Raw genomic sequence first — 17,138 nt, forward strand, 5'->3', positions numbered from 1 at the left:
ACTGCAGGGCACTAGGAGGTCATTTGTGAAACAACTGCAAATTTAAAAAAAAAACCACCCAAACCATACTTACATATGTATGTGGAGGGCAGTTACATTTGAAAGTTCAAGTACTCTTACGGTAACTTACATTGCATCAGTGAATTATTATTTTAGTTCATTTCAGGTATGATGTTTCTCAAAGATGTAGCAGGCAGAATACTTGAAGTTCGTTTATTCAGATATATCGAGTTTCTGGAAAAGATTAGAAGATTATTCTTATGGTTCAGTGAAGACTTGGTTGAGTTTTAGTCCTACAGCATACACTTGCTTGGCTGTACAAAGTTGCTAAATCAGTATTTTATTTTCTCTCTAAGCCCTGTAAAGCTATACATTCTAAGGATGTTGACAACATGTATGTTGAGCTTCTTCAGCGCTGTAAGCAAATGTACCTCACAGAAGCAGAAACAATAGATGATCATCTGTATCAGCTACCGAGTTTCCTCCAGTCCATTGCAAGTGTGATATTCCATATAGATACAGTAAGTGGAGTATTTAAAGAACCAGTCAATTTTCTTTTATGCACCTCCAGATGTATAAGGAGGTAGTAGCTGTGAATTTACCTATGACAGGAGGTATTTATCTGAAATATGATGACATTTAGCTCCTAGGGGATGGGAAGAATATCAGGAGAATACTTTATTGGATTTTATTTGAATAAAGACAGTGCACGGAGTATACTAAAGTGCTACAGCATTGTAATGAACACCATGATAGCCAAATGTGAATAGGTTTTTATTTATTTTAGGTGAAGCTAATTATTTGGACTAACCTCATCTTTTTCTTTGTTTATACTACTCTATTGCTGCTTTTTCTTTTGGTACTGATACTTAGCATGTTCTCTGAGATTGATACTTCAATTTTCTTCTGATGCTGTGTTGTCTTTGTCCTTATGAGGGCTTTCAGGATCCTAGCTGAAGCTGGCAAGTAAGGTGGCAGAGAGGAGACTTTCACATGCATTCTGTATTCAGATTGTTAAGGATGAACAGATTATACCACTGTGTTGTTATTGGTTAATTAAAAAGGTACTTTTGTAATAAGCTTAAGACTCATTCCATCAAAGCACTAATCTATTCAGGAGCTACTTTCCATAATGTGTTCAAGGAAACTTTCTGGTTGGTTTGTTTGTTTGTTTGTTTGTTTTGTTTTTTATGTCTAAGATGAATTAACTTGCCAAGTCTGTTACTGTTCTCAGAGCAGGTCATGATCTAAACTCTTGTAACAAAGTATCTTCCTGAAATTTAGCATAGTTCTTCACATTGATACTGAATTATAATCATCCTCTTTGTATGACGTGTGTACTGTTTTTATTTCTTCTAGATTCCTGAAGTATACACTCCAGTTCTTGAACATCTAGTTGTGCTGCAAATCAACAGCTTTCCACAATACAGTGAAAAAATGCAGTTACTCTGTTGCAGATCTATAATAAAGGTATTTCTAGCCCTCTCAGGAAAAGGTCCTGTTCTCTGGAGTTTTCTTAGCACTGTGGGTGAGTCTGATATTAACTTCGTTGTGTTTGGGGGAGGGATTGTCTTTTTTTCTTTGGGTTTTTTTTTTTTTCCCTCCCCTAAATTGATTTAACCACCTCTAAGAGAGAACTGTGGAATAGCTATTTGGGGTCAAAAATGAAGCTTTTCCTGTCCTCTAATAGTGGAGGGTTAGGGTTCTTATGGTGTTATTTTTCAATATCCATTATTAAATCACTTAAGGAATGCATTTAACAATTGTTTTGGATGACAGAGCAGCTATCATGAAGGGCAGGAGAATATATTTTTGTGATAATCTGTTTAAACATAAGACTTATGTTCCTGCTTTGAAGGATTATGGGAGGAAAGGGATTTCACAGAAAAATGTACAAAAATCTATTCTTACCCTTTCAGTTACCCGTACAAAATACCACAGAAAGTAGAGTGAGTGTCGTCTTTATTAGAAATGCAATCTTCTTATGCTCTGAACCTCGTACATAGTAAAAATTTCCAAATGTGCTGTTAGTCAGGTGCAGTACTGCAAATGTAATGAATGCGTCAGCAATGGTAGCTGGCATTTCAAGTAGCCCTCAGCATGCTGACATTTAATTATAATGATTTTCAGAAATTATTTTTAATTTTGTTGAATTATTTATGGTGGCTTTTCTCTATTGCTGTGACATTTTCATTGTTTTCCACATTCTTGATTTGGGATGTGGTGCATCCAAGCACTGTGGCAGAATGGAGATCCTAAATCCATGTCTGTGAGAGTCATTATGAGTTGTTGCCTTTTTTGATGTGAGCAGTGCCTTGGTCATCACTGCATTCAGAGTCAGGAAAAAGTCAAAGCAATATTGAGAAAAAGCAAGAAGCAAGTTCAAAATCTGTTTCCTGTGAAACAACCTAGAGTTTCAGATCTAGTTTTGGCTATATTTGTCCTTAAAGAAAAATCTGTGTTCTTTAGCCTCTCCTTCATCCTGACAGAATATAGGAAGTAGAAGACTGATTTAATTCATTGCTAACATAGTGATAAGGATGCTGGGTCTTTTTAATTCCATTCAGACAATTTTTGTTTGTTTATTTCAGTGCATCAGGGATTAATCAGAATCTTCTCCAAGCCAATCATATTTTCAAAGGTAAAATAACTGTTTACAAACACATCTATTTCATCTAGATTCCTAGAGTATACATTCCAGTTCTTGGAAGGTCTAGCCCAGTAAATAGGGGAAGGCCTGTTTTACAGAAGCAAAAATAGTAGTGTCTGTTGTGAATTGTGGCTCAGTTGTTATTAAACTCTGGTCCTTACATCTCAGCATAATGAGGGTGTACCTCTGGTACTGAATTGTTCTCTGCAGTTCTTGTTTGCTCAGGTTGTCTGTAACAAAGTAGGTTGTAATTAAAGTCATCCAGCTTTCTTCCAGGGTAACAAATTTTGGACAATTTAAAAGTTTTACTGAATGTTTGTGTAAAGGAGGATTTTAAAGCTTTTTAGTCCTGTGCAGCAGGGTAACTGCAGAGTTTCTCAAATAACTGACGACTAGAAGGGAAAAAGATTCAGAGCTGGGATTTTTTGTGCTCTTTCAGATTGGTTAAGTGAGAAAGCTAAACATTTCATGTTTCTACCTGCAGAAGTAATTTTACATTGTGTTTTAGCTTGGGTCAGGTAGTTACATATGCAGTTGTACTGGGTCTGACTGAGATGGAGTTAATTTTCCCCATAGCAGCTCTCATGCGGTTGTGCTTGCATTTGTAGCTAGAAAGGTGTTGATAACACACCAGTGTCTTGGCTACTGCTGAGCAGCGCTCGCACAGCTTCAAGGCTGTCTGCCCAACCTTCCCCCCATCCTTACCAGCAGGCTGGGGGTGGGCAAGATCTTGGGAGGCGACATAGCCAGGACAGCTGACCCAAAGTGACCAAAGGGCTATTCCACACCATATGATGTCTGCTCAGTAATAAAAGTTAAGAGAAAGGGGGGCATTTGTTGCTATGTTTGTCTTCTGGAGCAACTGCTGTGCATACTGAAGCCCTACTTCACGGGAAGCGGCTCAACATCACCTGTTGATAGGAAGTAGCAAATAAATCTTTTGCTTTCCTTTATTTCTGCACACAGCCTTTGCTTTATTAAACTGCCTTTATCATGACCCACATTTTTTTTCTATATTTTTTTTTCCTCCCATCCTGCTGAGGCGAAGAGTAATACAGTGGCTTGGTGGGCACCTGGTGTCCAGCCAAGGTCAACTCACCACAACAGTGTTTCTGAAAAATAGTGTGTACTTTCAGGACTTTTTTGCAAAAGAAACTTCTGGATCAGAAGAACCCCGTGAAGCTGGAGAGGCTGGGACAGGGAGATGGAAAGAATCAACATATAAAGACTATCTGTATCTCTTTAGAAGTCTACTGAACTGTGACACAATGAAGGTAAAAGCGTAGTTAACATGGAAATACAAAAGGAAACATGATCCTGATTTTTGACACTGCTTTTCTAACCCTAGACTTTTTCCAAATGTCATGCTGTAGAAGAACTGTTTCCTGGCTTTAATTGGATTTTGTGGCTGGTAAATGAATTAAATAGGGGTGAATTTTAGGCTTCCATAGCTGAGAAACATCTAAAGCTGTATTCTCTGGATTGTTCAAATCCTGGCTTGTAAATTGAAAAAAATAATTTTCATTGGTCTATTGAAACATGAACTTTTTTCCTCCTACAAAGGAATGTGGTTTTGAGGATGAAAACTTTCTTACTGAAAATTCAACACTGCAGTCCCTGAATCGCTTGATATATGATGAATTTATAAAATCTGTTTTGAAGATTATTGAGAAATTGGACCTGACTGTTCAGAAACTGGATGTTAATGAACAGGTGAGACCTAATGACTCGTCCATTAACTTCTGCTGTTGTAGGGGACCCAAAATCACATTCCCTGTTTTGCTTTCATTATGCTTAGATAGCACTTCATAGTGTCCTTGAAGCAGTATTTGTACTAGACAAAATGTTTTACTTCACATTTATGAATTTTGCATTGCAGTGTTAGGAGAGGGAAGCATTGGGATTGGTAGAAGTTCACAGACTCTCTTATTTTAGACTCCCTATTCTTGCATATAGTGCTTTTCATTTTTCTACTTGCTTTCTCCTTAGAAGCCAGTGTTCCTTATAATTTCTTTGAATTATTGATGTGTCAATTATTAGTCTTTTGTTTGTGTCAGATTAGCTAGTAGCAGCTTGGAAAAAAAGAGAAGGACTGTTTATTTGGAAAAAAAGGTGTGTGTGCTTTCTGTATTGTCACAGATCCAGTGGTTTTGCTTCAATATTTGTTTTTAGGATGAAAATGAAACTGACAGTGCTTTGGTTGGGCCTACTTCTGACCCTGCTTCAAACCTTCAGCCAAGGAAGCTGACAGACTTTATCGCCTTTATAAATCTAGTGGAATTCTGCAGGTATTGATATGTTTTTATATAATTTAGAAGTTACAGAGTGCTTGGGAGAAATCTGAATTGAGATTTAAGGTGCCAGTTTCTGACTTACGATGATATGCCATATTTCAAAGTGCACAAGGTGATTAGCAGGGGCATAGTAGGTGTTTTCGATATCTGGGTCATAGTAAAAACTGCTAGTTTATCGGCTTAGGTTTTTTTAAAGAGTACAGGAGACAAGTCATTCACTTCCATTATTTGAGTGTAACTGTTTTTCAGTAGATAGTATTGTACTGACCATAAATCCTAAATACTTCAGAGACCAGGAATACAGTCTTTGTAGAGTAGTATTGGACATTAAGTGAAAGGTACAGCATTGTTTCCCTGTGGTGGTCTAGTCTATTTTCCCTAGGGATACTGCAGTCTTGGCGATGAAATGTGATATGTGAGTATGTTCATGTGTATAAATTCAATAACAACATATAATGAGGAAGAAATGGCTTTACACTGTAAAGCAAAATAAATAGCTTCCTATACTTGCCTCAGAAGGCAGCATGTAATTATTCCTTCACTGTCTTTGGAGCTGCTCTGCTATAACAATACTTCTCTTTCTTGTACCGACTTGAAAATTTGAAAAACAAACAAACAAACAAATATTTTGTTCTGTTTCTTCCCCCCACCCCCCCAATATGTTTCTGTGCATCTGTTCTAGAGAGATACTTCCAGAGAAGCATGTTGAATACTTTAACCCTTGGGTGTATTCCTTTGGTTATGAGCTTATTATACATTCAACGAGACTACCTCTTATTAGCGGATTCTATAAGCTTCTTTCTGTTACAATGAAAATTGCCAAGAAAATAAAATACTTTGAGGTGAGATCTCTTTTTTCCCAACAGAGGGGTAACGTGTGTTGCAGTAACGTGCAGTAATATGTTGATGGTGTGGTTCTTTATATATAGTCTTTTATGCTCTATGGAAAATAATGCATTGAAACTGTTATCTGGTTGTTTCAAATGTTTATAGCATCCTATGCCTCTATAGTTACAAACACATAAAAAGTCAAGATTTAGGCACCATCCATGTGTCCTTCTGAAATCTTGAGCTGGGTGAACAGAGGGATGGGAAATACTCTTGCAATGCAGGCAGTACAGGAGATTATTTCTGATCTCCAAGCTATCTAGCCAGAACAGCAGAGGCCCATACAGGTTAAGTACTCAAGTTCTGGGGTATACTTGTATTTTATTCACCAGTTTCCATAGGAAATATGATGCTGTAATAGTGGATGCACCATTTGCAGTATAGAAACTATTGTGAAGTGGCAGTGGTTCATCCCATTATGTGTTTAGCCACCACAGAGCCCAGAACTGTCCCTGCCACTGCTGGTCATGGCACCAAGTAAAACAAATTTGGGAACTCATTGGTATAGATCCTTGTACTGTAGATGCTGTTGTGGTTGTGAATTGCCCTTTTCTTATTCTACCAGCATTCTTGCCACCTGGACATCCACTGTTAGGGATGTGGGTTTTTTTCTTTTATGGTTTCTTAGATGGATGGACAAGTTGAAAATTAAGTCACTGAAAAGTTACTTTTCAGTCATATATATCTTGCTTATTTGGGTAATATTTTGTGTGTTCCAAAAAGTTGACCCTCAGTGCAATGTATTAATGCTAGTATGCAAGATTTGAGAGAACAAACATACATTGCAAGTTTTCACTGATGCCAGTTTCATATTGGACAGTGATGTATGTATTCAGAGTTGAACTTGTGCTTCATATTTGTACTACGTACTACTTAATACGGTTGATTTGTGGTTTCTGTTTGGTAGGGTGTCAGTCCAAGGAATCTCAGAAAATGTCCTGAAGACCCAGAAAAGAGGTCTTGCTTTGCACTGTTTGTAAAGTTTGGGAAAGAGGTAAGTGATCTTGCTGGCTAACTTTCTTGGTCTGAACATAAACATGATGAGTCTATCAAAATCATAATATCTGAGAAAACTTGCATATATGATGGAAGTATTCTGGCTCTTTGAATTATGCATCATAGTCAGGGTTTGAGATCTTTTCCTGTTTTTTACTTAATGTCAGAAGAGGTGTATTGGTCACCTGTTGAAGTTCAAGTGAGAGATAGCTGTATAATTGTACATGAAATACTTTCTGGTAACTGTTTGCAGGTGACTGAGATTTCAGTGTTGGTTTTGAGATGTTTACTTTACATGGATATTGATATAGTTAAATCAAGATCTTAAACAGTTTATGATTGTTCTTGATCTATTTATCTGAATTTTAGGTTGCAGCAAAAATGAAACAGTACAAGGATGAGTTGTTGGCGTCCTGTCTGAATTTTTTGCTGTCTTTACCACATGACATCATCATGCTTGATATCAAAGCATATATTCCCGCACTGCAGGTAGGCCTAAGTGATGTCCTGCTAACACTTTTTTTCCAAAACTCGTACAAAAATTCTGGAGCAAAGTTGGTATCCTGTTGAGCAATTAAGATAACTATTAAGCTTCATACTGTCTTCCGTGAGATAGGATACAAATTATTTGACTTTTTGGACAAACAAATTGTCAGAATTTTCCTTTGCCCTAAGCTGACTCTGTTAGTGCATGTGTTGCAATATAATGTCTCCTGTGCTGATCTTGAGTGAGATGTTAAGCAGACAGAAGTTATTAGGAAGGAAGATGTATTGCCTGCTAAATGCTTTCAAGTATGTTTTTTTACCTTTAAATAGTAGTAAATGAAAATGAAAGACTGATAGTTTTACATTTGGCACGTAGAATGCATTTAAGCTGGGCCTTAGCTGTACCCCAATGGCTGATTTGGGACTGGATGCTTTGGAAGACTGGTCAGCTCACATCCCCAGACATATAATGCAACCTCACTACAAGGACATTCTACCTCTTCTGGATGGTTATTTGAAAAACTCTGCATCTACAGGTACATACAGGCAAAAAATTGTTAGTCTTGAGGGAGAAGAAAATAATGTTTTCATAGTTATGCCTAAATATATGGATGTGACATAATTTTTGTCTAAATTGTGCACTTCGTGTGGTTGGAGCAATATAACTTCTTTTGCACCCCAAAATTTATCTTTTTCTTAACTAGTATTTATTTGCTGATGCCAAACAGTCATTAATTGTAGCCATTTTATCTGTCACTTCTCTGTGATTTGTCCTTTGTATCCTTAAATCAGCTTAGTTTTTACTAATAGAGACTTACTTTCCTTAATAAAGACTTTAAATAATTATTGTTGCATCTTAAAAATAAAAATGGGCAAAACCAGGGTGGGGTTTTTAAAGAAGCTATGAGTAAGTGCATGAGGTGCTGGTACAATAAACTGATATTAATATGCTGGTTTTTTTGTTCATCAGTCGAATCCCAAAATAACTGGGAAGTAAGGAAACTTTCTCGAGCAGCCCAGAAGGGATTTAATAAAGTTGTGATACAGCGTTTAAGAAAAGCAAAGACCCTTTCATTGGTAAGAATGCTGTTTCTCTTTAGAGTTAAATGCGAGTTAATAATTTCCCACTATTTCTCTTCCTTTCTTGCATGCATGCTTTTTTTTGAGGGTTATTTGTACCTTAGATCAGTTCAATGAAGCCCATTCTACAGCACGGCTCAAAAGGCTGTTACATCAGCGTAGGTGGAAAGATGTCATATTTTAAGGTGAGAGTGGCAATGAATTGGTGAAAGGGAACTGGAGCTTATAAGTCAGCATCACTGCTAGACTGATACATTACGGAAACAAAAATTTAACTTGCACACCTAAAATCAGGTCTCGGGTTAGCAGTGGTGCAGTGTGCAAATACCATTTTGTGAATGTGTAACTTTTTTTGTGGTTTTTATTTTTTTAAAACTTTCTTGTAGGTAGGTTTATAGTCGTAGAAGTCAAACATACATATTATTTTGACCAGTGGCTTCTCGATAGCTCAAAATAAATGTAGTTTTATTTGTATGTTCCAGTGCAGAAACTAACTTGTGATGAACCTTTTTTAGGCATGAAACTAATAGTTACTCATATATATATATATATATTTATATATATACATGTATAACTTTCCAGCTTAGTGGTCTTCCAACAAAATGAGTAAACTTCACATTCCCTATAAGCTGCTATTGAAAATTGATTGGCTGCTTACATATTGATGCAGGATCTGAACTTTAAGCTCTAGGATCAAAGTAAATGAGAAGAGTAATTTTTACTTCAGATTTCTTCCACTTTTTGAGTATTATGTCATCCTGTGGGTGTTATCTGTGATGATAAAATTTTAACCTTTACTTGAGAACTGTCAATTGAAAGCCCACAAAATGTGATGAAAATGCTTTCCAGTTGTGCACTCTTCCTGTTCTCTTGTTTGATGTGGTTCCTCCCACAGGTTCTTCATTTTACCTTCTTCATCCATATGTTAATAAAAGCCATAAAACCCTCATTTGCTATGTAAACCAAGTTAACTTCTTTCTAGAGGTAACTCTTCTGTCACTAATATAAATCTGTTGATTATTTAGGATGACAGTTCCTCCTTGGAAGCGGTGAGGACTAGAGTGGCACGCCTTCTGGGATCTTTGGGAGGGCAGATCAACCACAACTTAATTACAGGTGAGTGTCCTGTCAGTGTCAATAAAAATATTTACATGCCTCTGCTGTCTCTCTTGAAAGTAGATTTCAACGAGGTCTCAACATCACTTTGTGAGAATGCATGAGCTTTTCAAGGAAAACTATTTTTTGTCACTCTTGTTTAAATAAAATTGGTTTTATTTAGTTCTGGAGTTTAGAAGAGCAAAGTATTCACTAACTTACTATGGAATGCAGAAAATGTGTAGAAAGCTTCAGTTAAAGGCAAAAAATTGTATGCATCTGAGTATATGGTTTTATTTACTCATCACGTTCACCCTCTGGCTGCAAAGCCATTTTAAAACTTTGGCCCCATTCGTAACTCTTTAGTACTTGTTTCCACCTTTTTGCTATGGTTCTCACTTAATCCAATTTTTCAGAACTGCAGCCTGTGAATTGTGTAAGTCTTGGCAAGCTTACTTCTTCACTTGTGAGATTAAGGTGCACCATGCCTTTAGTATGTGCAGGTAGTAGAGCTCCATTTGGGTGCCTCCTCCAAAAAAAAAGTTTTCTGCTAGTCTTTGTTCAGTTTTGAGTAAGCTTTATAATTTAATTATTAAATATCATAAAATCTATTTTTAAAAAAATGGAAAAGCATAGTTTAAGTACCTGATGATGAGATTTAAGGAATAAATTCAGTGTAAAATTTAGTCAGTCTAAAACCTAATGTAGTTGTATAGAAGTTTTGTTTCTTTACTTTCATGCCTACGTTTGTTTTTGCTGCCTTTACAATCAGTGTTCTTTCTGCTAAGTACTTTCTCTGTTGCTTATTCAGAAGTATTGTGAGAAAGTAACATTATTCCGTGGAAATTAAATACATAGTGAGGTCAGACTTTGTTAAAAAAGTTAACAAATATGGTAATATAGGGAGAGAAGGGAGTAAATATGGCAGTTTTCCTTGGAGGACATAGCTGTAAATGTAGTCATTTTCTGTGCAACCACAGGAGTCTGTGTGTTGGATCTTCTTGTATGATGAGATCTTCGAGAATTTTTTACAACAGTAGAAGACAAAAGTACTATATTGGATGCCTTAAAGAAGTATTTTAAATGAAGTGTGATTTAATGTCTTCTGGGTTTATAATTGCCTCCAAATTTACTTGTATCAAAATGGGAGGGTTCTGTGACTGTCTCCTGAAATGTTGGCTGCGATTATTTTTTTCCACATGGTGGCTAAACATCTGTCTGAATGTACAAATAAAACCAACCTTCTAACATACTTCTTGTACTTGTAACATCCAGTAATTTATAAAGCATGAACATTCTATGGCAGTCTAACTGAAGTTGGAAGGTTACAGATTTTTTAACTGAGCTGTGGCAATACTTTTTGTTTTCATCTTTTTCAAATGCATTAGCTACCTCTGCAGAAGAGATGATGAAGAAATGTGTATCCTGGGACACTGAGAAGCGTCTGAGCTTTGCTGTACCATTTGCAGATATGAAGCCTGTTATCTACTTGGATTTGTTCTTGCCTCGTGTGACTGAACTGGCTCTCTCTGCAAGTGACAGACAAACAAAAGTATTGATTTTTTTTTTCTGCATCTTTTTTTATGCTAGCTGATAAATACTGTGTAAAATAATGCCTTCCTTATTGAGAAAGACCTGTTTTAATTCCTGTGCTTCTCTGGTGCTCTTTCATGTTGACATTATTCTGAGTGTGTAAAAACTAATGAGCAGAAGTTGCTGTAAGCTCTATCAGACAGCATTGTGCTTTGAGAGTTAGACTTCACAAAAAATGAATATTTTAAAGTAGTTGATCTTCAGTGTTGTTTGGCCACAATCTCATGCTTAGCCTATGAACTTGTGGGCCCAGTCCAGCAGAGCACTTCAGCAAAGCAGCAAAATATTTGCTTGATTGGGATGTTGATATCCAAAGACAGTCCAGAATGGCGGTATCCTTGAAAACATGATGATGGGTGATTTACAGTGATCAATTTTCTTCAGCTGAAAAGTGCCCGTGATAGAGACTGAAACGTTAGGAGAAGGGCCAGTTATAATGGGCTTAAATTTTTTCCATGGACATCATCTGTTCCTGGAACACTGATTTAGCATAGATTGGAGTGATTTCTCAAGTGTACCCTTTCTTGTGACTCATTCTATCCTGTCCACAATTTTCTCTTCTCTCTGAAAGTAATGGATGCATAACCAAAGGGATTTTTTAATTTCAGATTGCAGCATGTGAGCTGCTACATAGCATAGTCACATATATGTTGGGGAAAGCATCTCAGATGCCAGAAGGACGTCAGGGTCCCCCACCCATGTATCAGTTAAATAAGCGAATATTTCCAGTACTGCTTCGTCTTGCTTGTGACGTAGACCAGGTAATCAGATTAATTTATAAGTATTTTAGCTTGTTTAAAATACTTCTAAATGTTGGGAGTTGATTCATAATTTTATTTAGAAGTTATCCTGTTAGAAGTTATCCTGACATGTTGCCTTTTTTTTTTTTTTTCCTAAATGTATTGTATTTTGTAAGCTGAAATTCTATTTTAGGGATAGTTTTTTAGGAATAATGGCGTGTAATTCAGAGTAACTCAGAGGAGTTTACCAATAAATGAGAGTTTCAAGATTCAGGTGTCAAGGTTCATTCAAAGTGTTTCTGGTGGTAGCTGCTCTTTATCTTTGTATTTAATTTCTATGTTTTTCTTTTTCTGTAATAAGTTAATTTGAGGTGAAGTTGATTAGTTCAATATTGAATGAGTGCAAAGCTACAATCCGCAAAAAAAACATTTGAGAGAGAATTTCTAGCTGCCTCATTGATAGCTAAGGATGATCTATTTAATTCAAACATCTGAATTTGCTATTTCTTCTCCTTTACACAAAACAGAATAGACACATAGGTTCAGCTACACTTGAAATTATAGGTCTTGTGCCTTTTCAGACTACTGTTTGGACCCTGGCATCCAGCTTCTCTTTTTAGACCAAAGGTACTTTGTGTCCTGGTAAAATATGCAGGAAGCTGTGTTGCCAATTTCGGTGAAACCCCTTTTGCTGACATATGGCTGAACATAAACCATAACTAAATAATGTCTGAATTGGTCCATCCAATGCACACAGGCATAGACATGACACTGCATTATAAGCATGTGTGATGCCTATCTAAGTGTATGTAATAGTTCTTCCCTTCATGTTATAGTGCGATGGCATTCAGTCAGGTTGACTTACAGGTGGAATTGTTGAAATCCAGAAAGTTAGAATAACGTGTATGGTAAAGATTGAGATTCTAGAACAAAATACAGCTTAAAAACAAACTTCCCTGCTTCCTTGGCTATATATTGGTGTGTCGGCCTGTGGCATGTGATGTTCTTTTTCTCAGAGGATCTTATTGAAGGTAAGCTTAGAGATCTTTTGAGACTAGTTGAATAGAAAGTAGCTAACCAGATTTATTATTTTTTTCTAATCCTTGATATGGAAATGTAATATGAAGCTGATTATTCATTTTATAGACCCTTTTTCAATGAAGTACTGTCTTTTATTCTTATATATTTTGAATAGCAAAATAGCACAGAGATACAGAAACTAGAAATTTATTTATTCTTTACTCTTTTCAGGTAACAAGACAGTTGTATGAGCCTTTAGTCATGCAACTCATTCACTGGTTTACCAACAACAAAAAATTTGAGAGTCAAGATACAGTGGCATTCCTGGAAGCTATCTTGGTAAGCATTCTCCTATTTTATTTATTTTATTATTTTTTTTTCCTGTGCCACGTGACTATGTTTAACTAGCATCATTTTACTACTGAAAGAACCAGGAACTCATGAAAAGATAAAATGGTTCTATATTTGTCTGAAAGAAGGAAAAGAATGCATCAATTTTTATTTCTTTTTTCATGACCACTTAATGTTTCTTAATCAAGATTTTGAAGATGATTTTCTCTATTTCTTTGGCATTCTCAAAATGTAGGTGTAGGATATTTAGAGTCTTCATAGAATTAATGAAACACACTCTTTATCTTCAGTGTATACAAGGGACTACCGAAATGCATTCACACCTCTCTCCGAAAGCTGCATTTGATGTGTGCTTGATTTTTCTCTGTTTCTTTGCTTTCACCAGGTGCAAAAGCTTTACATTTAAAACTGGCTTTTGCACTGAGCTGAAGTGGTTGGAGGCAAGGTAGGTCAGGAGGTTCTGCAGTACTTTTTGTAAATGAAAGTCAGTGTTGTCACACCACTTCTAAAGCAGAGGGAACTGGTCCATCAAAAGATGAAGTGGCTTAAACAAAACTCCTGAACTAGTAGCTGATACAGGAATAGAATTCCAGATCTTTGAGGCCTAATCCAGTGCTGTGAGGGATGAAAATGCTGCCCTACCTTTGGACAGCAATAATTCTGAGGTTTTGTTATTTCTGGGAAACTGTGAGCACAGGTTTTTAACTTACAAATAATACTGTGTAAATAGGCTGCCCTAATACTGCACTGAGACAATGGCAGGTTTTTTTCATTCTTGTAATGAAATAATCTTGTGTAATTTCAGAGTGGCATAGTGGATCCAGTTGACAGCACGTTGAGAGATTTCTGTGGTCAGTGTGTACGAGAATTTTTGAAATGGTCTATTAAGCAGACAACACCAAGACAGCAGGAGAAGAGCCCAGCAAACACCAAATCTCTTTTTAAGCGTTTGTATAGTCTTGCTCTTCATCCCAGTGCTTTCAAGAGACTGGGGGCAGCACTTGCTTTTAACAGCGTCTACAGAGAATTTAGGTGAGAAAACAGCTTGAAATAACAACTAGCTTGGACTAAAGGTTCAAGGTGATAAAAAGAATTAAGTGTAGAATTCAAATAGTCATCCACTGACACTAATTCTATTAATGTATATGATAACTGAAAAATTGGGTTACTCAGCTTATTCATTTTTAATTATAATTCTGTAGTTTGGGCTTTCAGCAAGTGAGGCGCATATAAATTTAAATTTATATATCACAAGTTTATGGGAAGTTACTTCTGCATTTTAAATGCAGTCAGCAAATTCCATTGCTATTTATTAGAGTGGTTTAGATGTACTTTTTTCTATGCAAACCTGTGGTTTATCTCTCTGGTATTTTAACTTGTTTTTTAATTAGAATTTCACACTTAGTGCTTCTTCTACTCATGTTTCTCATAAAATTTATTCCTGATGTTTAAAGGGAAGAAAACACTCTGGTGGAGCAGTTTGTATTTGAAGCATTGGTTGTATTTCTGGAAAGTCTGGCCTTAACCCATACAGATGAGAAATCAGTAGGTGAGCTATAATTAATTAACTATGGAATTAAGAAAAAAGCCATTCTGTTGAATCTCGAGTTAAAAAAACCCACCTATTTTATGATTTTTGTTCTGTGGCCTTGAAAAATTTACTGTAGAAGCCCAGAGTAGTGGAGCTGGTAGACATTATCCAGTGTGTAAGTTTCTGGCACCGTTTCTGTAATGCTAATACCTCAATTAATTTAGCCAAGTTACTAGCATTTATTTATAATGTCAACTCTCTTTCTAACAGGTACCACTCAACAATGTTGTGATACTATTAATCACCTGAAGCGCATAATCAAGCATAAAGCACCTTCTCTGAACAAGGAAGGAAAACGGCGAGTACCACGGTCAGCAATTTGCCATTTTTTTGCTTTTTTTTTAAATATTGCAGTTTATTTAATGACATATGTAGTTCCATTAGACACTTGGGATTCTGAATGAGTCATTCATCCTGTGACTTGCTGATGCAGATCTCCTCATATGTCTGTTGAACCACTGTAAGGAAATGCTGAACATGATACTAGAGGATCATGATGGTCATTCTTTTTCCAACATGGTGAGCTTGCTTTAGTTTAGCAAGGATAGGCAGAAAAGAAAAGTGTATTTCCCTTGCAGCAGTGTTTGTCATAATGTTAGCACTGGGTGCTGCAAAGCACTTGGAGGAAACTCCTCCAAAGCCTGTCTTACTGCTGTTAACATTAGCAGAAGTAGGACAAGTTGCAGTATGATGATCAGCAGTTAAAGAGGGGTAGTGAAAAAGGTGGGAGAAGAGACAATGGATTCAGTATCAGGTTGGATGAAGCTCTGAGTAACCTGGTCACATAGTGAGCAGGAGGTTGAGCTAGAGACCTCCTGAATTATCTTGTGATCATAAAGAAACGGACAAGTGGAGTCTCAATTAGCTCACTGATGCAGCATTTGGTAAGTTGGGAGACTAGATAATTAGGGATGGGGGAAAAACTGTGCAGGCTTACTTAAGCTTTAATCTCCATTTTTGTCTCTTGAGTGTTACAAAGAGAAGGGAAGAGACTTGATCCTGATTTTTAAGTTGTTACCACAAGGCTATGCTCTGAGGATCCAAAGTAGAGTGAGGAGAAGGAAAAGCAGTGCAAGATGTGCTTGTAGAACGGCTCTTCCTTGTAGTGCAGATGGGTTGTGGTTAGATAGATAAAAGGACATTCATAATACTCGTGGAATGTTTTGGGTTGGTTTTTTTTTTTCAACTGCAAGACTTAAGATAATTGTTAATCCCTCATATTTTTGTGCAGAGGATTTCCAGCTACTAAGTCAGTGTGTCTTCTGGATGTTGTCATGTGGCTCTTAGTGCAGTGTGGACGACCTCAGACAGAGTGTCGACATAAAGCCATGGAGCTCTTCTATGAATTTGTACCTCTGTTACCAGGTATTTTAAGTTACCATGCGCTATTTTCTTTGCTGCTTTCTACATACTGTGCATGCCTTCTCTCTGTTTTCTGTGCAAAGTATTAATCAAAGGAAAAATTATTTTTGAGGTAAATGTTCACTCAGTGCTGTTGAACAGGAACTGAGTAATTGCTCATATTGGAAGTCAAATACTCTGAGAATCTCAGGGTTTGTGGGCATAGAAGAGGGTTTTATTGCAAACTTCCAGCTAGCCAGGAAGGAAAACTTCCAGCCCCAGAACTGCTGTTGTATCCAGCTATGAATACTGCTGGCTGGAAGGTAGTGGGAGTGTCTCACAAATTGGCCTTTTCCTTGTTGGGTAATTTAAGTAGTATGACAAAGGCTAGACCAGAACCAGTAGCTCCTCCACTAGAAGATCCAGTTTAAAACACAAAGTTTGGCTGTGTCCGTCCATTGCCTTTAATACCTTGCTAGTTTGAAAGGTGTTTTTCCTAGAGAATTTATATTCTTCTTTTGTTTCTATCAGGAAACAAGTCTCCATCTTCTTGGCTGGCTGATGTTCTAAAAAATAAAGATGTTTCTTTCCTCATTAACAAATTTGAAGGAGGTGGCAGCGATGGCAAAAGCCCATCTGGTATCCTTTATCAGCCAACTCTCCGTGGTATGCAGGAACCCTTCAGTTTACAAATTGTCATGCGGTGGATGGATATGTTCTTGGCAGCACTGGACTGCTACAATACATTCTTTGAGCTGCGAATGATCAAACCTCATGAAATCCTGGGTGAGTGATTAACTGATGAATTATGTTCATACATGCCTGTTATGCAAAGCCCATCCAAGATGAGTTCCTTACTTGGACTTTAAACTTTTTTCTTAAATGTAGAATTGATAAATTTTTCAAACTCTTCCAAAGGTTTCAGTGATAGTTTTGCAATGGGATGTTGTTTTGATAAAGAAATACTTTGTTAATAGTGTATTTTAAAATGTATCCTTTTAGTCCTGGAAATA

At 36.7% G+C, this 17,138-nt stretch overlaps 1 protein-coding gene across 1 annotated transcript in view; it reads left to right on the top strand.

Moving 5' to 3' along the window:
• Positions 1-17,138, top strand: part of PRKDC (protein kinase, DNA-activated, catalytic subunit) — an 81,513-nt gene that overhangs the window by 8,570 nt on the left and 55,805 nt on the right. The window contains exons 12-31 of the mRNA XM_037379091.1: positions 357-521; positions 1,360-1,528; positions 2,592-2,641; positions 3,787-3,924; positions 4,214-4,363; positions 4,823-4,938; positions 5,627-5,786; positions 6,740-6,826; positions 7,198-7,317; positions 7,691-7,850; positions 8,285-8,391; positions 9,420-9,510; positions 10,878-11,041; positions 11,691-11,843; positions 13,074-13,181; positions 13,999-14,225; positions 14,648-14,742; positions 14,995-15,094; positions 16,016-16,149; positions 16,657-16,911. Coding sequence (XP_037234988.1) covers positions 357-521; positions 1,360-1,528; positions 2,592-2,641; positions 3,787-3,924; positions 4,214-4,363; positions 4,823-4,938; positions 5,627-5,786; positions 6,740-6,826; positions 7,198-7,317; positions 7,691-7,850; positions 8,285-8,391; positions 9,420-9,510; positions 10,878-11,041; positions 11,691-11,843; positions 13,074-13,181; positions 13,999-14,225; positions 14,648-14,742; positions 14,995-15,094; positions 16,016-16,149; positions 16,657-16,911 — 2,749 coding nt within the window. The remainder of the gene's footprint in view (positions 1-356; positions 522-1,359; positions 1,529-2,591; positions 2,642-3,786; positions 3,925-4,213; positions 4,364-4,822; positions 4,939-5,626; positions 5,787-6,739; positions 6,827-7,197; positions 7,318-7,690; positions 7,851-8,284; positions 8,392-9,419; positions 9,511-10,877; positions 11,042-11,690; positions 11,844-13,073; positions 13,182-13,998; positions 14,226-14,647; positions 14,743-14,994; positions 15,095-16,015; positions 16,150-16,656; positions 16,912-17,138) is intronic.

This window comes from Falco rusticolus, chromosome 3, assembly GCF_015220075.1.
Source record: "Falco rusticolus isolate bFalRus1 chromosome 3, bFalRus1.pri, whole genome shotgun sequence".
NCBI classification, from domain to species: domain Eukaryota; kingdom Metazoa; phylum Chordata; class Aves; order Falconiformes; family Falconidae; genus Falco; species Falco rusticolus.